This window comes from Drosophila takahashii, chromosome 3R (genome assembly GCF_030179915.1).
Source record: "Drosophila takahashii strain IR98-3 E-12201 chromosome 3R, DtakHiC1v2, whole genome shotgun sequence".
Taxonomy (NCBI): domain Eukaryota; kingdom Metazoa; phylum Arthropoda; class Insecta; order Diptera; family Drosophilidae; genus Drosophila; species Drosophila takahashii.
The window spans coordinates 13,242,839-13,269,256 of record NC_091681.1 but is presented as its reverse complement, the minus strand read 5'-3'; the positions used below and the strand labels follow the sequence as shown (position 1 = coordinate 13,269,256).

Sequence of the window (26,418 nt, the reverse complement as noted above, 5' to 3'; positions counted from 1 at the left end):
GGACATTTAAAATCCCAGCAGGCTCAAGTGCAGCTCTAAATCCGGCCTAGTTTTAGTTACAGTTTCACTTTCGCTTGCGTGTGTGTGTTTGTGTGTGGAGAACACCGTGTACCGTGTGCGATTGCGATTGCTTAAACATTAAATGGGTTGGCCGGACACTGTGTACCGTGCCTGCGGGGTTAGGACCTGGCCAACAAAGGATACGCCAGATATGTCGTTGGCAGCTCCAGCTACTGCAGCTACACTCTACACACAAACTAGACGCACACAACAAAGGCATAAGGATGAGGCCGTCACCGTCACCTCATCCTGAGTACCTCCCACCTCCCCTCCTCACTCTGACCCATCATCATCCTACTCATCCTGACGGTCAACAGTTGCCGTCAGGCAACAAAGACTCGCAAATACTATAATTTGTCTTTTGTTTCGTTCCGTTTCGTTCTTCGCACAATCAACGCTCACGCACACACACGAAAATACTATATACGGGATTCTGGGGGATCTGGTTCTGGTCTAGCAAAGAATCTCCACTTCCGGCCGAGTCCACCGAGTCTTTAAGATACCGCCCCAAGAAGTGGCCTTTAAGGGAAACTGCTCAGATGGCTGCTTTCAAAGCTTCAAAGGGCAGCATCTTCTTGGCTTAACAAGGCAATCTTGCTCAAATCAATATTTACCGAAAGTATCTTAGTTTTAGTAGCTGCGTTTGGCAAATGCGGATAGAGTGTGGCAAACAGCTTGGATCCATGCAATTTGAATACTAGTTGAGAAGCGCAGTTCCTGAGGTAGATGCCAAGAGTTGGTTAAAAGGTCACTTAGTTGGCTTAGTTCGCTCAAATATTCATTTCTTTTTTGGAGGAAAAAACTTGATAACTCCTAGCTATTTATTTTTTAATTAACCAAAAAAAAGTGAAGATAAGTATATAAGCATTTCTTATTTCGCCTCACATTTCATTATCATTGCTGTTTATCAAAAATCAGTATTTATAAAGGGGAATTATTACTAAATTATTTTTTTTTCTCTTTTTATTTAAAGTCTAGAAGTGTGAGTTTAGAAGAACTACTTTTATTCACTACCAGGTAGCAACTTCCCTTACAACAGCCTAATTTTTAAATATTCCTTGGTAATGAAATGTGACTTGCTAATACCTTTGTGGTACACCCAAAAAAAACTTGATATGAAACGATGATCAAATTGACGTTTTGCGGTATCGATTTTGATTTGATATGCGGGCACCTCAATTCGATATGTTAAAAATGTAAGAATCTCCGAGATAGGGATTTCGGTAAAAACGGTAGGCAATACAAGAAATGTACCATGCGCATATCGATATGACCCTGACGTGGTTTTTTTTTGTGTGTACTACAAATTCATTTTGAAAGCCTAATTTGAATAGATTCCCCACTGACTAGTCCCTAAGCAATTTTTTCATTCTGTGCTCTAAAAAGTAAGGAGTTGGTGGACCAGCAAGAAGTGAAGGATATGCCTGAGATAATTACCCCACCAATCTGAGCTTCGATTGTGCGACCCAGTGACTCTGACACACTCAAGTGTTCCGTAACAGTAAGCTGGAAACGTAGAAACCTGGAAACTGGTAACTTGAAACTTAAAACCGAATCCCAGCCAAAACTAGCCACGGAACATGGCCAGGTGGTTGGGCGGGCGCTTCTGCTTGCAAATGGGCCGACAGGTGAGCCGCCAGAAGGCAGTGCGAAAGTCCGGATTGTAGAAGGCGTAGATGAACGGGTTGATGGCGCAGTTGACCCAGCCAATCCAGGTGAAGCCGAACATGAGGTCCTCGAGGACGGCGGGTCGCGGCAGGAAGGGTATCAGTAGATAATAGACGAAGAAGGGCAGCCAGCAAGCAATTAGGCCGCCCATCACAATTGTCAGGGTCTTGGCGGTCTTGCTATCACGTTTCGTGGTCGAGACTCGCATCGGCATGCGATGATGGTGGTTGTGATTGTGATGGTTCTGGGAGCCATGATGGTGATGATGCGGATGTGGAAGGTCGAAGGATCGCTGCTTTTGTTGGGCCTGAGAGTGCGACTCCGCCTCCAGTTTCTCGGTGGCCTCCAGTGCGGAGCTGGCCGGGGTGGCGCCCAGGCAGGTGTCCGAAAAGGAGGCCTCCGTGCCCACATAGTGCAGCCCCGAGGGCGTGGAGTGCATGCAGGGTCCGCCGTACTTGCAGCTAATTGCCGAGCAGTGGATGAGCGACGAGAGACGCGACACCTCGACCAGCTCGTAAAAGGTGGGTTGGTGCTTGAATGTCAGCGTTTTGTCCGGAACAGGCACTCCACCAGTTACTCCCACTCCAGTTGCAGTGGAGCACTTGGCGCACTTGACGGACGACGACTGGTGGCCCTTGGACGTATTCGTGCTGCCTGGTGGGTCGTGGAGGGAGTTGAACCTCCAGCGGGACTTCCTGTTTGGCAGCCACTTGGTTGGCGTGCAGTGATAGTGTTCTGACTCCGAGATGAAGTTGTCCCCATCCACATCGTAGTCTGCCGTGCGCTCGGAGTTCTGGTGGAAATAATAGAGTGGAAAGTGAGCGAGGGAAGCACTGACAAAAAAACGCAAGCAATAATTTAGATTGCATGTCTGGACGTAGGGATTTGGATTTGTATTTGGATTGCTTTAATTACTTAGTCGCTCTCTACTTTGCCCACCGCTTTGCAGTTTCATTTAAATATGGGAAGTGCAGTTTAGAGGATTTTAAGTTGAAATGGGAAAATACTAAGGCCCATTTTCTTGTCCATATGTTTATTTAAAGTAAGGATAATTCGTATGGGAATCCAGAGGCTAAAGGGTACTTTAAATTTAACAGTCAGTCAGTTAAAACTTTATTTTCAAAGCAGCCCAACTTAAAGATAAGAAACATACTCTTTCTGATATCCAAGAACTTAAAGAAATAAATAATAATTTGTGCATTATTATCTAGACTGCATATTAGTAGGGCTTGAGTTATCAAAGCTAACGCTTAAAATATCACCTACAATTCCCCGCGATAAGTACTTGGTATTCAGAATAAAATGCGACTAGAATTCCAACTTAATTAAGATCTGCATTTGAAGTGTTAAGCAATCACGACTAAAGTATACTTTGTTCTTTTTCCCCAGTGCTTGACAAGTTAGTCAGGTGGTTAGTTGGTTGGATGGTGTGACATGATAAATTTCCAGAGACATTTCAGCTGGAAAAAGGGGTAGTGGTAGGGGTAGTGGTAGTGAGGGAGCTTACCGCATCGCGCACAATGCGCTGTCGCCGTGACGTGAGGACATAACCAATCTTAACGTAGACGTACAGCATCACCGTGAGGGGGATAAAGAATGATCCCATTGCCGAAAAGACCACGTAGCCCTTGTTTTGGTTGTAGCGGCAGTCCACGAACTCCGCCTGATGCCTGCCCGCCTCGTACCTGTGAATGGCAAATTGAATTCCAGTTCGAATTGCATGTGGTTTGTGGGTCGTAGGATGTGGGATGTATAGGGTAGGATGGTGCCTCTTGCGGTTGTGATTGCGGTCGGAGCTACGGTTCTGGGTCCTGGGACTTGGGGAATGACAACTGGCTGAGTTAAGCAGGGCGAAATTCAAATTCAAATCCTAAGCCAAAGCCAGTCCCTTCTGGAAGCCTTTTATTTATGCACATCTCACTGTGACGGTCATCCAGCCAACACAAATCGGAGTTGACTGTAAATCAATATAGCGGTGGAACGATTTCAAGATAACGAAGTAAAGTCTTCGCATATATACTTTGGGCCCTATCAGCTATAGAGGAAGTGTCGTACACTTTGGGGGATTGAATGACAAATAGCTAACATGCCGCTCACAACGGAATTTTCCGGTGTTGTAATACTATTGTCGCAGCACATGAATTATCTTTTTGTGACCGTAAATATGTGTTACCATTAAAGCATCGAGCCACGCTAATTATATGACCTGATAGCAAATAATCCTGACGGGAATAAATAGTATATGCTAGATTGCCCAAGTATATATTTAGGAAATATGGATTCAGAATTTAACTATCTGATGCAAAATATTTAAAGTTGCCTTTACTTTTAATCCAAATAATTATTTAATGACCAAATGTTTAGTTAAAACTTTAAAGTTCAGACAGTTTAGCCAACAAATTAAAAGTTTAGCCACGCTTAAATCACTTGCTGAAAAGTGCCAGAGCTTATGTGAATAAATAAAACATTCTGATAATAAGCAAACAAAACCTGGTTGGTTTTTCATTAGGAAAAATAACAAGTGGTAAATACAGAAAATTAAAATTTGCATAGAACTTTCTGCTCATCCTACACACTTTTACCACTGCATTTGCAAACTTTTTTTATTAAACTATTCCGCTTAAAGAATTGAAATATGGCAAATTGCAGCATCTGCTGCCCGGTATAATTGCGATTTTCCCCCAGCACAAATTTTCGAAATTTTCCAATGTCCTGCAGCTGTGGCTATAATTCGGCCTCAGTCCGTTCTAATGTGCCCTTTAAGCCATGTTTTTTGGGGGAAAAGGGAGCGAGGGGGAAACTAAGCCATGGCCAATGGCATTAAGGACATGCTGACTTTGTGGTGAGTGTGTGTGTGCGCGTGAGTGAGTGCTGGTTAATTTGGGCGCCTGGAAGTATGCAACAACCAAGAGTGCGGCTTTTGCCAGTGTGTGTGTGTAGGTGAGAACAAAGCAAATGCGCCGCAGCAAACAAAGTCATTAACAACTCATTAAAACTTCAATGTAATGGCTGCAAGAACAACACCAACAGCTCGCGCAATTACGTAATGTTTTTTAGGCGCAGCTGAAGGCACAAATATAAATAAACGTATGTATTTCGAGACCCTTTTGTCACACATTATCTATACTGGGCCACACAGCCATTAGCCTCAACCAAAAAAAAAAAAGGAATAAAGCCACGAAAATTTTGTCACGCCTCCGGATGGAAAATTGAGTCGAAAAGGAAAGAGGTACACACTAAAAAATACAGTCATTTAAATAGTAAACAGTTTAAAAATACATTTGCTAATGAAACTATGGATATAACTATAAATTAATATTAAAATTATTATTAAAACATTGGCAAATGTCCTTCCGAGTTATTTGAGTTATTAATTTAAAATTTAATAATATTTAAATATTATATTATATTGTAATAAATAGTCAATTATATTTTAATTAAATAAAAAAAATTCAAAAATATATAAAATTATTTAGAATTAATTTTACTATTTATCGCATCATCGGAATAAATGCATTTCCTCTGCTCTCAATCATTTCCACTGCTTATTAATTCAAATTAGAAGCTTTCTACTAATAAATGAGTAGCACATCGATCATGGCTTAGGATGATTTTGTTCGCCGTGCAGCTGGAGCTTTACTTACCAGCCCAAATAGGGTGGACATGTGATTGACAGGGCCGTTATCCACACGACGAGTATCATGAGCAGGGCCAGCCGCTTGGAGCGCCGCTTCTTGGAGTACGTCAAGGGTTGTGTGACGGCGAGATACCTGCGAAATAAAGGCAAAATAAAAATGAAAATGAAAATGAAAAGGAAAACGAGTCAGGCCAATAAACGCAACAGAAATGGCCAGGGAAATGCTGAAAAAACAAAAGCCAAAGCGGACATATTGTTCGCAAAGCCGCAGGCGGCTTTCTGGCCGGGGCCAAAAGGCAAACAGAGAGCAGTCAGGTCCATGGCTTCCATGGCTGCTCCTGCTCGGTCTGAGGCTCCGGCTCAGCTGGATCAGCTCAGCTCCGTAGCCACAACACAAAACTTGGAAATGCCATTAAAATGTAATTGAAACTTCCAACAAAAGCACTGGGGTTGGGGCATCCAAGCCCAACCCAATCCTTGCCATTGTGGCGTCGGACACCCAAAAGGGTATGGGAATGGGAATGGCCACGACAACGGTCATGGAGCAATAAAAACGTCAACAAATAAATTATTTTGCACTGTTTTTGCACCTTGCCATTGGCTTTGTCTAAGGACCAAGGACCACGGACCATCGCTATGACATCAACGGCAAATTAAGAAATTAGTTGGCCAACTCACCTGTCCAGACTGATGGCGCACAGGCTGAGAATGGAGCCGGTGCAGAGCAAGATGTCCAGCGAGATCCAAATGTCGCACAGTATCCAGCCGAAGCGCCAAGTGCCTGCAGAGTATAAATATTTGTTCAGCTGCACGGGGGATTACGGAGGCATTACACTGGCAGTTGCTTCAAGTAATATTATTCCAAATTATTCCCCGGATGGCTAAAGTTATAATGGAGGAGCTTAGACCTCTGGATCCTCGATTGACTGCGTGTGAAACTTAAAGAGTGGGTTTGCTAAGAGAGGTTTTTTTAAAAGGAGTAACTTGTTTTTAAATAGCCCTGTATTAAATCAATTTATTATATTAATATTATAAATAAAAAGCCCTCGAATTTAAATTCGGAGAAGGCAAATCCAGAATATTTTTAGAAAAAATATCAAAGCCTTTCTGCGGAAAGCGATAAAAAACATGCACCACTCACAAGATGTTTGCCCACTAAAAATTGTATATTTTTTGCAAAGTGAAATTGTATAATCTTTTTATGGGATTATTTTGAATCGGTATCGAGCAAATGGGCTACCCGTCGATTTGGGCAAATGTTTACTATACTAACTTGCAACGCGGCGAGGTCCGAATAGTAAACACTTGCCACGATTCCGACTGCCACGGGAAGTGTAATGCCCCCACAGAGTCATAAATCTTCGACAGTCGATGGGCCACTCCACTTAATTCCACTCCCATTCTCACCTGTTATGTAGAGGACCACCGAGGGGGGCATCACACAGGTGCCGACCAGCCAGTCGGTGATGGCCAGGTTCATCACGAAACAGTTGGTGACGGTGCGCAGGCGGCGTGTGGTCAAAACGGCCAGGATGACGAGTGTATTGCCGACGACGGTGACCAGGATGAGGACCAGGAAGACGGCCACCGCCAGCGATTTGGGCCACGCCATGCTGACCAGGTAGGAGTTCATCGAGGGCACCTTGCCGCCAGTTGATATTACCTCACCAGCTGGTGGCGATGTCGTTTGGATCAGCAGCAGGGTGGACCCTTCCGTGGAGCTATTTCCCACTGTCAAGGCTGTGGACAGGAACCTGGAGTACAGCAGCATGGTCTCCGGATGTTGCAACGCCGCCATTCCGGCGAATAACTGACTCTAAAGGTGGACCTTATTCGACATCTACAAATTGATTCTGCGTGGGCGAGAAGGTAAGGTCAGGTCACTTAATCAAACCGGCTACACAAACTGGGCTGGGTCCCATTTCGTTCCGAAACGAAGTCCCCAATGCGGTGGCGTCATTAGAAAAACGCAGAAAAATGCCGGACCAGAACTGCATACAAATAATGGAATTGCCTGCGACGACGACCTTACACAATTTCCAATTACGGCCGGACTGTGGCCACATAAATTGCAATAAGTAAGCGTAATTGGCCTTGGACAGCACACGAAATACAACGGGGCGAAAGTAATTAGCGCCCATAAATTATGCCGCCGAACATGCATAGGCCAAAAATGAAAAAAAAACGGAAAACAATTTAAATGATTTCCAATTAATATTGCCATTTACAATTCAATTTCAATTTCAGACCAGCCAGCCGGCCAATAGTCTCGGTCGAAAAACTTATATTCGTCTGTTTTCGTATTGCTCTGTTTATATCGCTCGAAAGACTGGAAATAAATAAATCAGGCACATGTTCACCCAGAGGAATTCCTACGGCTGAAGAATCGGCATCGAAATGAGATTGGGAATCAAAATTGGAATCGGAATCTCAGTGCTTGAGCGACCTTCGATCGGATGACACTACAACCAATCGCCGGCTCCCCCATCTGAAGTCTGCTCGTCCACACCCGTAAGACAAACAGATTGAGCACACACTCCGGCATCGAGAGTACGAGTACGAGTACACAGAACTGCATCTCTCGAATGAAAAGTATCTCTCACGAGGCACTGCGAAAAATGGGGATCACATTAGATATTTCGCTATTTATATGTATTAATTTGATCTAAACAAAAAGTATTTATTCTGATTACCTACTTAAAAACGATGCGATATTAGGAATTTTACGATGGAACTGATCTTAAATATAGAACAAAATCCCATGATAATCCCGTGCGATTAACACTTTATTAAAAACTGTTCACTAAATATAGATATCTCATAAAATACCCATGCTTGCGGTCTGAATAAACACTTAAATACAATGTTCACCAGCCCTGCCAATGTCTCTTAACTTTTCTTTAGACTTTGGTTGATATACTCTTATATTAAACTTTATTCATTATACCCTTGTAGAGGGTATTATAATTTCAGTCAGATGTTTGCAACGCAGTGAAGGAGACGTTTCCGACCACATAAAGTATATATATTCTTGATCAGCACCAATAGCCGAGTCCATCTAGTCATGTCCGTCTGTCCGTCTGTCCGTCTGTCCGTCTGTCCGTTTCTATGCGAACTAGTCTCTCAGTTTTAAAGCTATCGCGATGAAACTTTCCCGAAAGTCTTCTTTCTATTGCAGGTAGTACATATGTCGAAGCGAGCCGGATCGGACCACTATATCTTAAGGCTCAAACAAATATAAGAAAATTCATTGTAACTTTGTAGGAAGTAGGCGTTTTGATTCTTGACTACTTAAAAACAAGATTTAAATAAATAGAAACGATGAATCTGAAATCCCTGGAACTGCACCGAGTAAGCATTCATTAATCTACAAGGGTATATAAGCTTCGGCTGGCCGAAGGTAGCTTCCCTTCTTGTTTTATATTTTATTTAGTTGTTTATATTTTGTAAATTATTGGGAATATAAAACACTCACATTTGTGTTTAATAAATATCACAGAAGTTAAACAATCCGATTTCAAGAACATATTGAACGTAATTATTATTTATTTTGACTCGTTTTGGAGTCTTTTCCGTGAAACTAGGTTATTATTATATTCCGTTGTTAATACATTATTAATCCATTTCGCAAGGAATCGAACTTCAGCCGAATTCACATTGTTTTCCGTGTACAATTGCATGTGCGTTGCTTTATAAATAGTTAAGTGATTAGTCTCCGGCTTTGCACAATGGGTTTTCGTCAGCACTGTAATGCCGCCATTTGTTACCCATCGATGGGTTATGGGTCACGGAATCGCACAGGATCACCGGGTGGCTAGGTCAAAAGGTGAGGAGGTGGATGGTTTGATGGGTGGGCGGCCCGAAAAGTTTCTTATGCACACGCACAGCTGCCGCTGCTGCTGTTGGCACGCGTTGATTACAAACTGACAGTTGGCTGTCGGTTGTCGGAACGTCCAACCTGAGATGCTGACGATGTTGCTCCCACTTCCCCCCTCCCTCAGATAGCCCCACCCCCCAGAAACACCTCCACCCAAACCCGCAGCATCCAACGCTCTACGCGAAGCGGAATAGTCAACGTGCCGTATGCGCGATACTTTTTCTCAGCTTTTTTTGTTGTTCTTCTTTTGTGTTGTCGATTAAAGTACACAAATGTCGGCAGGGCAAAAATTCTTTCAATGCTTTACATTTTTTATTTCGTTCGGCTCATACTTTTCGGATTTATTATTTGTTATACCCTGATAGCGGGTATTATGATTAGAGATAAATGCGTTGGGATATTTGTGTGATATTTCGATTCACCAGAGGAGTAAATCTTCTTTCAATTTAACGATTAAAGACTTAAGGATAAGGATATTATCAAAACCTTTAACGTCTAAAAATTATTTTGTTTTGATCTCAATAAAATTAACTTAGTTCCCTTTAAACATTATTATCTTTTTACATATTTCAACTAAAAAACTCTCTATAAATGTTGTTTAAGTGTTCTAGCTTAGTGTACTTTGAATGAAACATTCTTGCGTTTTTGTTCGATATTTTAATATTTCAACGTTTTTCCTATTATTTTTAAAGTATTTTAATGGATGTACAAGGGTAATCCCAATTCGTTTTACAAAACTAGTCTTTATTTCATATTTTTTTTATTTATTTTGTTGCTATTGTTTTATCACGGCGCACACACATTTAGCGGATTTGTTTGGAAAATATTTAGAAAATTCTGATATAAAATTAAAAAGGCATTCGGATGAGAGGGGCGCAGAGACTGACTAATCGAAGTGCTGAGCCCGCGGATTAAGTGCAAACATAAACGCAATTGGGTATATTAGATTTTCGCACGACTCTCTATGATTCATCAAACTTTGGCGGTGCCATCGAGACAACGGGGCCCAAAGTAATGTGCCATAAAAAAAAGAAAGGTGAATTACGCAGAGGTAACAGCTGCCAGTGAACCCGGCGATTGATGATGGGTGGATGGGAGGATGGGCGGTGGTTGGTTGGTTGGTTGATCTGAGGGCGTGGGCGAAGTTACTGCCAGAGTCTCATTAATATGCATTTCCCAATTAACCGGCGTATTTATTTGATTAGTTCGCGCCGGGTGAACAGCACCAAACAGGACAGGCCAATGTCAGATCACAGACTTGTTGCACACACAAACAGAGCCACAAAAAAACGCGACAACCTCATTAGCTTAGCTTTCGGCCAGATAGCAGCTAGTTAATTGATAAATTTATCAGTTGATTGCGGGCCAGATGTTAATAAATATGATTAAAGATATTCATCTATTTTATGTACACACTTTTCCCACATTTAATTAGGTATTTGAGTTTCCATTTCCATTTCACTTTTTTTAAACTGAATTTCCGACCTTCTGGTTGTCGGTTCTCGGTTCTCGGTTCTCGGTACTCAATTCTCAGCTCTTGGCTTTTGTATTTTTTCTGGGTGTTTGCGGCCAAACGCCAGGACGTCCCGTGAGCGACTGAAACTGAACTGAACTGAAATGCTTGTGGGCCAAATAACGCATTTGGCTAATTTGCCAAACGCTCTGGCTTTCGCTCTGTGTCGCTGTGTGCGTGCCACGCTGTTCGCCGTTTGTGTACACAGAGGGCTCACTGTACAGGTCGTTGGCGTTAATTTCGCTTCTCTTTCTTTATCACTCTTTGCAAACGAATTAATTATGAATTTACTTTGTGCTTGCCAGGAGGAGTATTCATAACCATTCTAAAGGCTGCGCGACACTCGGCTGAATTAGCAGACAGAAATTAGATGATGAGATGAACTGAACTCGGTACGGAAATTAGTGGGGTTTTTTTGGGAGCTGGGGACCATCGTCCCGCATTGGTTTGCATATGCAGATGGTAATAAATGGATTTCATGTAATTGAGAAGAACAGAGAACTCGGGCGGGTTATTTGTGCACGGCAAAGGATTATCAGCTCCATATTGTCAACTCAATTTCTGCGTATATACAGAAAAGATCTTTCGCTTAACTATAGTAAGTAAATAAGAAGTAATAGTTTGAATCCAGTGAAAAAGATCTCTAACATACATTTTAAAATATTAAATCGCTGGGGATTGAATAGAAATATAGAGAAAACTTATTCTAAAAGGCGGAGCATTTATTCGACAATTAAAGAGAAGCCAGAGTTATTAGTTTTAAAAACTTTGCTAACACAAATAAATAAATTAACTAATAATGTAATATAATTATCTTATAATTTGAATTATTAAATATTGAAAACATTGTAATGCTATTAGTCATACATATATCTTATTATTTCAGAATCATATTTCATATTATAAATATATTTTCTTAGTTATATTTAAGCATGTAAGAAAATCATACCATTGATTCCAATGAAATGGTTGCTAACTAACTAAGAAAATATATTTCTAATAACAACAAATAAATAAATATATAATCAGGGGTGTCACAGAAATCTCTTCCAACCGAAGACGGTTGGATTTTGCATTGATGCACGTAAGAACTTTAAGGGATTTCGGTTGGAAATAATTTCTGTGACCCCCCGGTATGTAAGAGAATTATTTTATAATTATAATTATTAAATACTGAAAACTTTATAATTCTCTTAGTCATATTCAGAATCATATGTCATATTAGAAATATATTTTCTTAGTTATGTTTAAGCATGTAATAATACCAATGATATCAATGTAATATATTATGATTGCCGATTTAAAATTACTTAAAAAGTTGCTGGAAAATATTCTGAAAGTCCATTTAAAATTGTTGGTTGCGAATAAAGGGGAAGTTGGTTTTGTTTAAAAACCGTTTATTTTTATACAGAAACATAACCGAATGGCCAATTGGAGTCATTTTCTCTCCGTGTGTATGTGTGTGTGTATGGACATTGACATTCACTTGCAATGGGGGGCGGGGCAGGAGGGCGTGTTAGCGCACAGAAATCGATCGTGCCCATTTTGGAGCTGTCACTCAAATTAAGCACATTAAAAATCCATAGGGATTTCAACACCCACATGTAACAGCCCCCCTTCCCACCATTCATCTCTCCCTGCCGCCCATGCCACGCCCCTTCCATGTGCAATTGTATTACACGCGCACAGCCAAGTGACATAGTTTGTGTGCTCGACACAAACACACACTCGCCTAGACAATGCTAATAAATTTTCGTTTTATGAGCATTTGGCTTTTAATTACCGAACTAAACTTAAACGCCGCACTAGCACAAATATGCGTGCCTGTGTGGGTGTCGCTTTCTGTGTGTGGGTGGTTGGGTGAGTAGTTTATTTATACAACACGCTTGATTTGGCTTGATTGATCTAGGACTGCGTATAGGAACTAGGAACCAGGAGATTGATGGATCGGAGGGATTCGAAGGGAATCGGAGGAAGCCAACGCCAATTGCTGTCATAGGCGCAAGAGTCGTAAAGTCAAATGGTATTTTCCTTGGGAAATTGCCGCTGTAACTGTTTGAACACAACAATTTCACTGCTTCACTTGAACTTTGTCGTTGTATGTACAATGTACAATGTACATGCAATTGAATTGGTATATTGCTTTCCAATCAAACATTCTGTTGGGATAAAGTTGGTTTGGCTGAGAGCCAGGAGTACTTTTTGAGCGCAGAAATATGGATTTAAATGTAAGGTTCTTTTATTTTGCCACTGAAATTGTAAATTAAACAATTATATACTCATTTTTCCTTTTTAAAATTTTGTGTAACCGTCATTTTGGTAAAGGACACTACATAATTATTCCTAAATAGACTGTGAAATAAAATTAAACAATTTTAACTGTTTAAATAGTTTTGAAATCGATTATTTATAGTAATTTTGTGTTAAGAACTCTTCATTTATAATCTTAGATCGGTGGTTTAAATATTTTATCTATTTAAAGAAAATTTCCGACTCTATTGTTAGTTTTAGTAAATCATTATAAGTAAGCAAATAAACAATTTTAAAATCTCGAAAGGACCTTAAAGTAATTCGAAAATAAAAGTGTATGGTCACATCTTTAAATTCCCAGATAAAAAATCAATTGTTTCAGTGAAAAAAGTTTATTTCTAAATTTGGCTTTAAAATTTAAGACCGTCTTCGGATCACAGAGACGATACAAAAGGGTCATTACATTTTCGGCATACTACAGAAATCTGTTTCAACTTCAAAGTCTCATATGAAAAATCAATTGTTTCAGTGAAAAAAGTTTATTTCTAAATTTGGCTTTAAAATTAAAGACCGTCTTCGGATCACAGAGACGACACAAAAGGGTCATTACATTTTCGGCATACTACAGAAATCTGTTTAGGCTACATTTCAAACGAAAGTCTTAAACAATTGGAATTTTGAAGAGATTTCTGTGTTTTATCCTCACAATTGACTGTGGCCAGGAATCCTTTAGCATTATCTGCATTTAATAAGTCATGCCAGTGAATTCCAGCCATTTGAAGATGAAGCACTCCTTGAACAACTTGGGCTGCTACATGCGCTGGATGACGCAGCCCTTGAAGGAATTCAGCCTGGCATCGATTTCGCCCTCCTCCAGTTCGTTGAAGGCGTAGATGTCCTTGTAGCAGGATGGCGAAATGCACTGTCGGATGCAGTTGATCTTAGCCACGCCCACGGGACTAAGGTTTATGCACTGGGCGTGCTGGTCGCATGTCACCTCCATTTCATGGTAGGTTATTTCCTGTTTTTTGGGTTGGACATTTTAAAACGATAAGTGGACAAGAAAAATCAATATGCTCCAGAACTCACATTCTTGCTGGTCTCCTTATAAGCGTACTCGGGGAAATTAAAGGTCGCTGCCTTCGGGAACAGCTTTCCATTCAGTCCGTGCATCTCCTTGTAGCCATTGGCGAATTTAAATAAAATTATTGAACAGACTGCCAGGAATATCGCAGGACGCATCATTTTCCCGTTACTTGTTTGGTCCTTTCTTAAGTCAGCTGTTCGCCAGGGATGGAAAAACTCGTCCTGGCACTTTGCGCTTGAATGAAAGGCATTTTTAGTATTTAAAATGGAAAGATACGAAACATAGATGGCGCTACAAATGGCGGTGTAGAATCGTTTGAAAAATGTGATGTAAAATTGCATTAGGGGGTGTCACAAAAACCGTCGACAGTTTTGTGAAAACCAACCATCCAAAACCGTCGATCCCACAAAATCCATAGTTTTGATAATTATAAACTTATAAGTTTCGGAGGAAATTTGCCTTGATTTTAGAACCACTTGTTCCAACACCTACTAATTGTTTTCGTTTTAAATCAGCTACTTACTTTTGGAACGGTTTCTTCGACACCGATATTCGCTTTTTGGGACGAATTTGATTGGAAGAGATTTCTGTGACACCTAACTATAATTTCATATTTATAAATAAACAAGCGGTAAAGACAAACGTAAACTAAATTATCCTATCACATGGAAAAAGTTGAAATGGAAAAGGCTAAAATTGTGAACCAAAATAAAAACAATTATACATTTTCATTATTTATTCGAATTAATATACATAAATTTAATAATTTTTATACATTAAAATATTAGGCGTCTATTCAATTAAAACATTTATAACTTGGACACATCCATACATACAAATATCGAGTAAAATCCACTTATTTGACATCCATTTATATAGGTACATGTACTTTGACTGTGGGATAAGCTCTTTTCTATTAGCAATACTTTTATTAGGTACGACTGTATACACTAGACTAAACAACTTAAGTAAGAGAACTTAACAAGAAAACTAAAAACAAACTTATGTGTTTAAAATATCAGTAATCATGGGATGCTAACAATACTGGAACAGAAAGCAGAACAAAGAGAGAGAGCATCAATTAATAGTATATGTATAATATATATCACAACGGGGTGGGAAGAAGAGTGTATTCACAATACCCAAGCTTCGGTTCAAACATAATCCTCGCTGCTCTTTAGCATTTTCTGTGTCTCTGTGGCGCCCATTACCGTCTGCATTTTGCAGGTGAGTGAACCGTGCCTCTGAATGGATCCGTGGATGGTGAATCGAGTGGTGGCATGTCCGGAGAGGCTGTCCTTGTACTTCAAAGCGCTCTGACGACACAGACCGAGTCTGAAAGAAAAAGGGTTAGCGATTAGAATCGCTTTTTAGATGGCAACCAATATAACTTACTTCGACAACAAGGTGAACAGATCCTGGCGATACTGAGAAGTGAGTATGGCATATAGATAGGGATCCGCACAGGAGTTCAATGGATAGAAAAATACAAGCAATATTTTCGACTTGGTCACATTGATCAGTGGATAACCAGCGAGTGCGGTGAGTCCGAAGAAAGCAATGGGAGACCAGCAGGCAAAGTTTGTAAAGACCTGAAAGAAGTTAATTGATTTTATGCCATTTTACATTAAAATAAATTTGTTTATCTACCCACCAGAAGGGCCATCTTCTTGGCCACGCTCAATTCGCCCGGACTATTGTGGTGCGCCTGCCGTGTCTCGCGACCCAGGGACAGGTAAATCTGGGCATAGCACACGGCTATGATGGAGAAGGCCACTCCGTTGCAGACCATGATGGCAATCAGATACACGGTGTCGTATATATCGCGATTTTCCATCGGAAGGCAGATGCTGCAATGACCAAGGCGTCAGTTTATCCTAGAGCGGCGGTCACAGAACGACCTATTTACTTGCTCACCTCGTCGACGAGTAATTACTAATACCGAACAGCGGCAGCGAGGACATAAACATGGAGTAAATCCAGCCGCCCAGCATGATGAGTGCCGCCGGACGCAACTTGATGCGATGGTTCAGGTACATGGCCTGTGTGATGGCCAGCCAGCGCTCGATTGTGATAACGGTCAAAGTGAACACAGACAGATGACTGGCGAACACGGTTAGAAAGCCGGCTACTTTGCAGCCGAGCCCTGTGGAAATCCCAGAAGAATCGATAGTCAAATCAAAGCCAATTCAAAGCAAGAAAGCGGTTCACCCACCATACTGCCAGTCGTAAGCGTAGTTAAAGTACTCCCCCATGGAATGAGCATCGATGGAGGCCACCAACAGCAGATAGACTCCCAAGCACAAGTCGGCGAAGGCGAGGTGGCACATGAGAAATCGTGGCACTGGTGTCGACTCTGGTCTGGAATGGACAAAGATTATAAGCACTCGGGAAAAAGAGTAGAAGTTTTGAAAATCTTTCTCACAAATATCTATAAATATGTATATTTAAACGATTGAAACATCTTTTAATGTCCTTTCACCGAAAAAAATTCAATATGAAATAGTGCCAATTTTACCTTATTTCATATCAATTAAAAGCCGATATGATTTTTGTCAAATTTATGGATTAAACATATCAACTTGATATTTTATCATATTCATAAAATTTATAAAAATACTATTTTAAAATTCCAAATGTAGAATTTTTTGAAAAAATAATGTAAAATAAGATACACATAATCTTTATTCATGTCAAAATGATATGAATAAATTGATCTGATCTTTTCTCAAATTTTTTTCTTTATAGAAAAAATTAAGTTATTTATAAACTAAAATATATTTATATAATAATATTTTTTCTAAGTGCTCAATTGGATACTTACCTAATCGATAGAATTACTGTCAGCACAGCCACGTTGCCAACCACCGCCAGGGCAACCACAATCCAAACGGAAATACGAAGCCATTGATAGCCCATAACATCCTCGCAAGGGTTAAGATCATTGGGCATGGGATAGCACTCAATATTCGGTTTTCTGCAATAAATAAACTCTTTAGAGCAGACTACAATAGCGATTAGCCGTAAATCGCTCACCTGAATGTAAAATTTCCGCACAGTTCGGCTGACATATCATCCGCCGGGTCAAGTGTAATTTTCTCGTGAAAAGTTCCCTTGTTCAAGGTGTCATCGGCCATGTAGTCGAAGGAAGCGAATTTGATAGGTACAATATCTGTTGTCGCTTCATCTGGGCTGCCAAAACTACCAAAGTCTTCTGGCATTTCGAAGCCATTTTCCGAAGTGGATCTCTCCTTTCGGGAAGCCGAATCACTCTTGCATTGCTCCCGCCACTTTTCAATCTCCCGCATTCGCTTGGCATGTCGCTGAGGATCGTGACGAGATGGGAACTGGAAGGCGCAGCAGTGAAAGGAGTGCGTCAGGTAGGCCCGTTGTAGATTCTTCACGAAATAAGAAAAAAACAGAGTTGTAAATAGAAATATTTAAGTTAAATTACCACTGACTCACCCGAAAGTTGTAAATTGAAGGAATGGTTTTCAGAGTGTGGGTATTCTGAATGTACAATGCTTCGATGGTCTGAAGACCACTTGAGGGTAGGCCAACTAACGAAGTGCTGGAGAGATCGCTGAAAGAGGGTACAAATAATAAATGCTACACCTTGTGATTGTTTTAATTGCTCATATTTCTGATAAGCAATTTAGTCAATTATAATTGGACATTTATCCTTTCCTTTCCTTTATTTAGACAAAATCACCTTAAGAAGATTAAATAGTTCACACTCAGGGGCAGTGCTGCCATTTTGTCCTTTTTCCAGACTTCACGTCGCGTCGTGACAAAAAAATAAATCTGTTTTGTTTTATTCTCAGTCTAACCTTTATTTAAATAAAATTGTAAAAATCGTTTTGCGTGCATTTCACAAAAAAGGTGGAAAAAGTCCGAATTCAGATTTTGTGAGGAAAATGGGAGCTTTTAAATGTCCATACCAATGTACATCAAGGACAACGTTTGGATTTAACATAAGCTTATAACAAATCTAGTTTGTTTTTTTTTCAGAAAATAGTTCGGCGAATAATTTTTTCAATTCAGTTTTACCCTTGGTACAGTCGCGGAATAATTTTTTTCATCTGTATGCAATGGCTCGAAATTAAACTGCATTATTACGTATACGCATAAATAAATAAGTATGGTCAAATTAAATGGTTAAAAATAAGCGGAAGAAGATACATATGTTTTATTTTTTTTCGTGGGATCTGTCATGTTTTTCAAGCTGACTGCTGGCAGCTTTATCCTATCTACCCCACTGAGTGTGAACCATTTAATCCTTTTATGGCGATTTTGTCTTAATAAACTACTTAAAAGGGGGTTTCAATACAAATTTAGTAGAACCAAATGTTCCCATCCCTCTAGGTCGGATGTTTCAAGTTATTTTTGGATTGTACATTTTGGCTCATTGTCTTTGCCTTGCTCCCCCTTTAACTGGACTGCAGTCCACTTAATAAGAGGACAATAGAATCGATGCTAACTAGCAGCCTGCAATGCACAAGATACCGTCAAGCCGGAGCTCAAAGATTCAGTAAATTTCGAACAGTGTTTTCAGTTTACCACCCTCCTATCACTTTTCACTTATGTGGTGTGATTTATGGGCGAAAGCACAAAAGCCATTTGATCCCTTCTTGGCTAAAATCATTTGATCATTTTAAACTGAGAAAATGTGAAATGGTTCAAAGGGGTAACAAAGCCATTTTGTTGCGCACCCTTTCACTTTACACCCGAGTGAGGTGGTTAATCCCCTAATTCATCCCATGGATCCGAACATTTCACGATTACAATTCTTTAATACTTACAGTTCAGTTATATCTATAATGCCATCGAAAGCGTTTGGATGCATGTGTTCGAGTTTTTGGTTGTCGTTTAGCGACCTTAAAAAAAATCATTTTTAATCATATTTATTTAGTGTGATTGCTAAATTGACCAAATACTCACAGTTTGGCTATCTTGGAGCCAAAGAAAGCCGAGTCATCGACGTAGCTTATGTCATTGTTTGCCAAAATTCTATAAAGATTAGGTTTCTTAAGAGATTACTCCAATATTGTTTTATTTGTTGTTGCTTATACGTACAATTGGGCAGTCTTTACTTTTATGGATTTAGTATCTATTCGAGTGATTTGATTATTATCGAGATCTCTGGCAGAAAAAGAAATAATAGTAAAGTAAATATTAAAGATAATTCTATTAGTGTTTATTGTTGTACTCACATCATTTGCAAAATATTATGCGGAGGAAGATGGCTGAGGTCCGGAACTCTGGTAAGTCCGCTGTTTATGATGCGTCTGTCGGAATAAAATGCAATATTGTTACACATGTCGACTGTAGAATGTTATAAGCACCCCCTTGTATTTTCAGAGCTTTGCTTTACAGGATTATAAACCCAGTTCCCTACGCACATTTCATTTAAAGTTTTTTATTTTTTTCACAAAGTATAATCTATAATGTAGATACAGGAAAGAATAAATATACAATTAAATATTTTTGTAAGCAAAAATTTACTTTTAGCAACATGTAAACATGTATAAAAATCCATTCTACTTCAACACAAATCAGCTGCTGACCCCCAAAGGGTGTGCATGAAGTGCTATATCTACAAATTACACAACATAAACCCCAACTTCCGTCCCAAATAAAATCACACAGCTGTGCGTGCTTATTGCCTTTGGCCCCCATTCATCTGGCACATATGGTAGGAACCCCTAGGCGAGATTTGCTAATTACAAATGGCTTACATTATTTCCACAGTGTCCGAAATGCCAAAAAATACGTCCTTAGAGAGAAAGGTTAGCTTGGGTGCATTGGTGATGTAGCTGGAAATATAAATATAGGCACTTAAAGGCCATTGAAGCCGCCACTTATAATCAGGCCTTACATTGTGCGCAGTAGCGTTAAATTAGCGAAAGCGCCATCCTGTATCAGTTCCAGCTGCAGGCAGTCGGTGAAGGTCCTGTCGAGCGAAGGGATAATAGAAGTGTGCACATATGTGGGCCAGGGATATATCCACTGTAACTTACACATCCAACAATGTGGGTCCGTAGACCTTCAGCCCTGTGTAGCGTAGGCGTGGCAGCCCCGCCGACGCAATAGTTAGTCGCTGGATGGGCAGCTTCAGCGTTTGCGGTACGCGGTTTAGTCCGTCGCCCTCGCAACGGCATTCCACCTCCTCCATCTGCGAAAAGAATGGGATTTACTACAGGTGGGTGGAGGAGCTCATGTGGTTCGAAAATATAACAAGCTAAAATAAATGCAGTTGTGCCCCTCGAATTTCTACTAAATGTGCGCTGCTACGGGATCAGAAATTAAAAGGTGAAATATTCGGATATTATATCCATGCAGTTGTGACCATCAACTATTGCCAGCATTGACTGCACGGTAAAACATTCGGATATTAACTCCATGCTGTTGCGACCATCAATATTGAACTAAATGTGCGATGTTCGGGGCGCATCTATATTTTCTAGGAAATATTGGGTTCTTTCCAATGTTCTTCCTTCGAATTTTTTTTCTTTTCAATGCTTAAAGGATACTGGGAAATTGTATTTCAACAAAATTTTATTGGAAAATGGTACCTATACTTTTATCAGCATTATTTATTTTTAGTTATCTCTCTATTGCTATTCAAGTTAATTAAGTAATATCTGCATTTTCATTTATCTTCCAGTTTTTCAATAAGCTATTTCTCTTTAAGACCCCGACTGGAGGTCAATCAGTTGCTGCCCTCGCCGCTAAGCATATAGAATTAAGTTGAAAGTGTACAGCTATCAGTCACTTACTTGATTACTTGCATTCCAGCAGCAACACTTCCAGCCGGAGGGCGGCAATGTCACGGTCAGAGGCGAGTCCGTCGATTGACCCAGCGCCCCGGCGGTGGGATTGGGGTAGACATCGAATCCGTGGAGGATGTCGTGACAGTTGCTCGCGCCCAGCGCCTCGCCGACGGCACTCGTGGCGTATACGCAATGTGGCCCGCACAGCGAAGTAAATAGCAGTTGGTGGAAGAGCAGGCGGAATAGGAACTCCAATGACAGACACTTCAGGCCCTTCCTTGAGCTTTCGCTGGCCTCCTTCCGGGGCAGGCTAGTGTGCTTTTCCATGGCTCTCTGTCGTTTCCGCCGAACGATCCTAAGTACATAATGGGCGGCTCATTTCCTCAGCAAATATCCTTGTTTTTTTTTCGCAGTCTCACTTCTAATTAGCTTGTTGGATGCGCTTATGCATCTTGTGGATGGCCTGTTGTTGGGGATGAAACGGAGTGGGAGACTCGATTTAGTCACTGCGTAATGAAGCCATCAAGCTGCCCGTTCAGTTGGCGAATGATAAAGTTAAATAGCATCGAGAGCAAACGATTCGCTGCCTTCCCGGCTGATCCGCAGATATTTGGCATGTCGTGAATTGGACAGTCACGTTCTGAGGCGCGGACGCGTGTTTGATTGATTTTCAAATCCATACAAAAGCGAACGACAAATCAAAATCGAAATCGGCAAAAGAGAATTCGCAGCAAATTTCTTGGGCAATCAGTCGGTGGACAAACGACCACAGTTACTCGGTTACAGTGAAGCCTGAAGCCGGTGGCAGGAAATCAAATCACACTTGATACTCGGCAGGAGGACACTGACTCGGAAAAAAGACAGGGGGGCAAACAGAAATAAAGCAAATATTCGGGGTGGATGGAATCGAGTGGAGTTTGCTAATTAACATATGTTATCGCAGGCATAAAGCTCATATTTAACCCATTGCATTATTTTTAGACAACGCGCTCGCAGTCTATATGTCTGTCAATAGTATCATATCACGTTTCCCGGCCCTATATAAATTTATTTTGAATGCCCCCACGAGCCATGACGCCTTACGGCTCTCTGTTTGTGCTTAATTTTAGTTCTCACCAGCTAATTGAAACATTCAGTTTCGCGTAATTAGTAATATCATAAACCCAGATTGCCTGGGAGCGCGGTTTCGGGGTCTATATAGTATATGCGTAGGCTCTGGGCCCAACTACTTCGATTCTCCCCGCTTATCTGATACCTCAAAAAGACTGCCGACAGGTGTGTGCCATGTTTTGTGCCTTTTAATTAACAAATATTTGTTCTCGCTTGTGCTCCAGCTAGCTTTATGGCCGCGATCTTTCGGCCAGAGTGCACAATCTGAATCTGGCTATCTCTGCCCTCGTGAAGGGAAAATTTAAAAAGTTAATTAGCACCTTTGGCTAGGCGACCTCCGGCGGAATGCGCCAAAATCACCGTGAACCTGTGCCGGAATTCAATGGCAACGGTTGGCCGTGGACAAATGAACATATTTTCCAATGTTATCAGATATATCTTGATATATCTTCAGGAAAATCCAGTGGAAATGACGCAATGGGTTTACAAAACGATAATAAAAACAAGAGAGAATGCTATAGTCGACTATCAGATACTCATTACTCAGCTAAAGGGAGATGCTACTAGCGGCATCTAGCGGCTGTTTCAATTTTTGGTCATAACTTTTTAATGGATTGTCCGAAAAAATTTAAAATTTTTAAAATTTAAAATTTTTTTTGCATTTTGAAAGTTTAAGTAAACGCAAAAAATGGCATTTACAACATATTTTCCAACATATTTAGGCGACCGTTTGAAAATCTACAAGAAAATCCAGTGCAAATGACGCAATGGGTTTACAAAACGATAATAAAAATCATTGGAGTATACAAACATCTCTCATTCTGCTCTCGACAAAGCCAAGAAAATGAGTTAAGTCAATTATTTACACAATATTTTGTTTGATTGGCAGTTCGGCTGATTATTTGCATTCGAATCAAGACCGAATAGTTAGCAGTCCTCAATTGAATTAAATCTAGTCTGACGCACAAGAAGTCGAACCAACAAAGTTTTGCTTTCCATTTAACTAATTGCTCTAATTGGTTTTTCTTTTTTGCTCTTGCATCTTTGAATAGCGGACATAAAACGGAGTAATCCAAGCCATTAATTGTAATTGCAAGGAATTCAAAATATTCCGGCCCAATGAACATCGTTTTAATGTCAGAAGCCATAGTGTCGTTTTTAACGAATTAATGTTAATTACCGCATTAACAGCATTATAAAACAAGTTAGTATGAGTTTTTCGAGCGACAAAATGTCCATATAAATCAAATTAGAATGTTCTAGTTGAGTGGCCGCAGAAACTTTCTGTTTCGGTGGTCTGTTGGCTGCAAATTGCAATTTGAATTTAATTAAATTTTAATATCAATGTTTTGAAAATGCGCTGCCAGTCATGGTATTCGTCCAAAGTTATAACGAAATCGCTTTGAATCTTGAAGTCTATTAATATCCACCTATTAGCGGATACATGGTAATACCGACACTCAGTCGAATGACAAATCACATCACAAAATCAGTCCATTTCAATCAAGTCTCAAGTCTCAGCTCATCTCATCTCACAAAGTTGAGCAAAGTAGCAAGAGCTGCATATTCCAGTGCACTCTATCAAAGCCATTAGTCCGATTACTTTTCAGATTACGGAATACAATTGGGGAATTGTTTCGCACCCGTGAGTTTAATTAGTAATTGCTATGTACATTTTGTACATTCTCCGGCACAGACACATAGATTAGCTGTCCATATTTATAGCTTATCGCCACTAAAATCGAGAATGGATTTTTGGGCGGAACCGACTTTGATAATTTTATTCGAAGGCTTGCACAAACACTCACATTCACCGCCGAAAGGAGGGATCGTGAAATCACATGGGCGAATAAATACAGAATTATAATGGATTTTCCGAGCGTTGTCAGTAAATTTGGTCATGCGGTTGTTGTTTATGGGCAATTTTTAGCACACGCACAGCCGCGATAATTTTCCGATTTTCTTTTCTGTAAACAATTCAAGCCACAAAGGCTTTTTTGGCCATGTTGCTCACCGGAACTGATGATTTTTTGGATTTTTCCTAGTTGTCGGCGTAAAATGGTGAATTCACCTGTTGCAAAGGGATTGTTTCCTTCGCCCAACCGGAAGCCACTGAACCACGAAATATTTTCAAACGACGGAAGTGGGACGACGACGAGCAGCCGAGGCATCGAGCGCGAACAACCGAGCAGCTCCAGCAGCTATAGCGAAATGAGAGCTCAAGAGCTGGTCCGAGCGACGAGCAGAGCAGCCTGTAACGACGGAACCAAACATATTTGCTTTAGCTTTGCGTATTCCACTGCTGTTGCGGTCGGTTCAGGTGAAAGCTTTCGCCTTTGGGGGCCCAACACACACACTTGTTGAACGGAACTATGTGGTCAGTACTATCAGAGCCTTGAGCCTTGAGGAGCATCTCATTATAGCCCTTCAATACAATTTGAGTCATTGGGTGACACTGTTTCGTAATAAAACCCTGAACGAAAAACAATCCAATGATTGAATAATTAAAAAAATTATTATTATTAATTTTTTCTTAGAAAAAAGGTACGTTAAAATATATTTGTTTCCTTTGGATTGGATAATATGATACTAACTATGGCCCTTCAATACAATTGGTGTCATTGGGTGACACTGTTAGGTTTTAAATTTGATCACCTCAAAAACTGAATCATTCGTAATTTTAAGATCCCTAGTTTAAAATCCTGTAAGCTGGATTTCGAAAGATTCACAATAGTGACCTTAACTGCTGACTAATAAATACTGAATTCTAATCAATTCTAAACAATTCAGAGACTAGAAGGCACTTCCTTGTCTGTCAAAGCTAGCTGCGTAGTGAAGCGGAGAAAACATACTTGCTAGCAACCAAAACCGGCAGCTAAAATAGACCTACCAAATCCAAAACGAAAACCCTCGTTTCGCTCCTTTCGTTTCGTACACCAGACAGCCCAGATGGATATGCACTTTCAGTACAAGAAGGATCACACGTTCGACAAGCGTCGCAACGAAGGCGATAAGATCCGGCGCAAATATCCGGACCGTGTGCCCGTTATCGTGGAGAAGGCCCCGAAGACGCGCTACATCGAGCTGGACAAGAAGAAGTACCTGGTGCCGGCCGACTTGACGGTGGGCCAGTTCTACTTCCTCATCCGGAAGCGCATCAATCTGCGTCCCGACGACGCCCTCTTCTTCTTCGTTAACAATGTGATTCCTCCGACTTCGGCCACCATGGGAGCCCTGTACCAGGAGCACTTCGACAAGGATTACTTCCTGTACATTTCCTATTCCGATGAGAACGTCTACGGACGTCAATAGACGCGGGTTTGCACCGCCTAATCGTTTTGCTGGTCGGTTGAGTTTCAATTGTCACATTAGCCACATTTCGCCATTGGCAAGTTCATCAATAAAGAATGACTGGTCCTAGTCAGCTAACCAGCAGCTAACGTCGTCATCGTGGCCCATGCTGGGTAAAATAATTATCGCAGTATGTGCTTCCCCCGGCGATGGAAGGGGATCGCATTTGCTAATCCCTTGCGTTGCCTCTGGTCTCGCCGGTCTCTGGAAAAAACAAAAATTAATTGAAGCGCTCAAAAAGTAAAAAAACATCTAGTGAACTCACGGCTACGGCTTAATTATAATTCACAAATCGATGGCCCGTCCCATTCAGAGCAGCGACAAATTAAATGGAGGCATCGCTTTTGTTGTTATGGTGTGTTTAAGTTCACTAATTGGTGAAAATATGAGACATAAAACCAGTTTAAATCGGGCAAAAGTGTGCTCTGTGCTCTGAAAGCATGCAATAAAAATTCGGAGGCACTCGGCCGAGCTGGTTGGATTTTGGGTGGTGGTGGTGCATCAAAACAAAGTTGTTTGACAAACTTATTGACATCGTGCCCATGGATTAGCGAAGGAAACTTTTAAATAAATATAGATACGAACTGATGGTACAGGTATTCTTCCACCAGACACCCACAACTTTCGGTCTTATTTAAATTTAGCTTTTGTTTATCGTATTAATCTACATATCGTGTCGTAAACGCAGAAATTACCCAGAAATTCGAGTTTAAAATTTGGAAAATTTATGGGAGCTCTCTAATAAATGGGAAAGTTAAATAATAAATTTGATAGGTTCTAAGAATTTATTGAATGGTTAAGCTATTCAAGTGCCAGCCCAGATTACAAACGGCGTATATTTTCCGTTACTGATTAGTTCACATGACTTACGTAAAGATTGTAAAAATAGAAGCTCAAATAACGAATATCTAAGGTTAAACAAGACTTCACAGACATATGTCGACACACAACTCACTGTGAAATGGAGCGGAATTGATATAGACATTTAATAATATTCTGTTATACATTTTAATTTAGCTTGATATTTGCATATCATGTTATTTACAAATGCGAACAGCCACTAATTGACTAGATAATCCAAAGCGAATCTAC

At 40.5% G+C, this 26,418-nt stretch overlaps 4 protein-coding genes across 8 annotated transcripts; 1 reads left to right on the top strand and 3 right to left on the bottom strand.

Annotated features, from left to right (window-relative positions):
* Positions 1-1,340: 1,340 nt before the first annotated feature.
* Positions 1,341-10,824, bottom strand: TyrRII (Tyramine receptor II). Of its 3 annotated transcripts, none has more exons than XM_070216923.1 (6): positions 10,659-10,824; positions 6,773-7,218; positions 6,044-6,146; positions 5,373-5,498; positions 3,236-3,413; positions 1,341-2,521 (listed from the first exon to the last, which is right to left on the bottom strand). In XM_070216923.1, the coding sequence occupies exons 2-6, from the start codon at positions 7,161-7,163 to the stop codon at positions 1,628-1,630; spliced, it is 1,692 nt and encodes a 563-aa protein (XP_070073024.1). In that variant the 5' UTR covers positions 7,164-7,218; positions 10,659-10,824; the 3' UTR covers positions 1,341-1,627. The 3 variants fall into 3 exon arrangements, with proteins under 3 accessions (XP_070073024.1, XP_017014591.2, XP_017014610.2); XM_017159102.3 differs by lacking the exon at positions 10,659-10,824 and adding an exon at positions 8,841-9,316; XM_017159121.3 differs by lacking the exons at positions 6,773-7,218; positions 10,659-10,824 and adding an exon at positions 8,841-9,316.
* Positions 10,825-13,525: 2,701 nt separating this feature from the next.
* LOC108068671 (uncharacterized) lies at positions 13,526-14,280 on the bottom strand. Its single transcript, XM_017158391.3, has 2 exons — positions 14,095-14,280; positions 13,526-14,026 (listed from the first exon to the last, which is right to left on the bottom strand). The coding sequence occupies exons 1-2, from the start codon at positions 14,248-14,250 to the stop codon at positions 13,817-13,819; spliced, it is 366 nt and encodes a 121-aa protein (XP_017013880.2). The 5' UTR covers positions 14,251-14,280; the 3' UTR covers positions 13,526-13,816.
* Positions 14,281-14,885: 605 nt separating this feature from the next.
* Lgr1 (Leucine-rich repeat-containing G protein-coupled receptor 1) lies at positions 14,886-24,183 on the bottom strand. 3 transcript variants are annotated; one of them, XM_070216798.1, is made up of 18 exons: positions 23,990-24,182; positions 20,872-21,328; positions 20,113-20,267; positions 19,971-20,045; positions 19,831-19,908; positions 19,306-19,380; positions 19,169-19,234; positions 19,034-19,102; positions 18,895-18,969; positions 17,558-17,675; positions 17,129-17,490; positions 16,917-17,069; positions 16,308-16,453; positions 16,010-16,238; positions 15,747-15,942; positions 15,488-15,684; positions 15,235-15,427; positions 14,886-15,136 (listed from the first exon to the last, which is right to left on the bottom strand). In XM_070216798.1, the coding sequence occupies exons 2-17, from the start codon at positions 21,190-21,192 to the stop codon at positions 15,247-15,249; spliced, it is 2,496 nt and encodes an 831-aa protein (XP_070072899.1). In that variant the 5' UTR covers positions 21,193-21,328; positions 23,990-24,182; the 3' UTR covers positions 14,886-15,136; positions 15,235-15,246. The 3 variants fall into 3 exon arrangements, with proteins under 3 accessions (XP_070072899.1, XP_017013746.2, XP_070072901.1); XM_017158257.3 differs by having other exon boundaries at positions 14,886-15,427; XM_070216800.1 differs by lacking the exons at positions 14,886-15,136; positions 15,235-15,427; positions 15,488-15,684 and having other exon boundaries at positions 15,854-15,942; positions 16,002-16,238; positions 23,990-24,183.
* A 604-nt stretch (positions 24,184-24,787) lies between these two features.
* On the top strand, positions 24,788-25,448 carry Atg8b (Autophagy-related 8b). Its single transcript, XM_017158379.3, has one exon. It carries the CDS (start codon positions 24,925-24,927, stop codon positions 25,285-25,287), a length of 363 nt encoding a protein of 120 aa, XP_017013868.1. The 5' UTR covers positions 24,788-24,924; the 3' UTR covers positions 25,288-25,448.
* Positions 25,449-26,418: the final 970 nt, after the last annotated feature.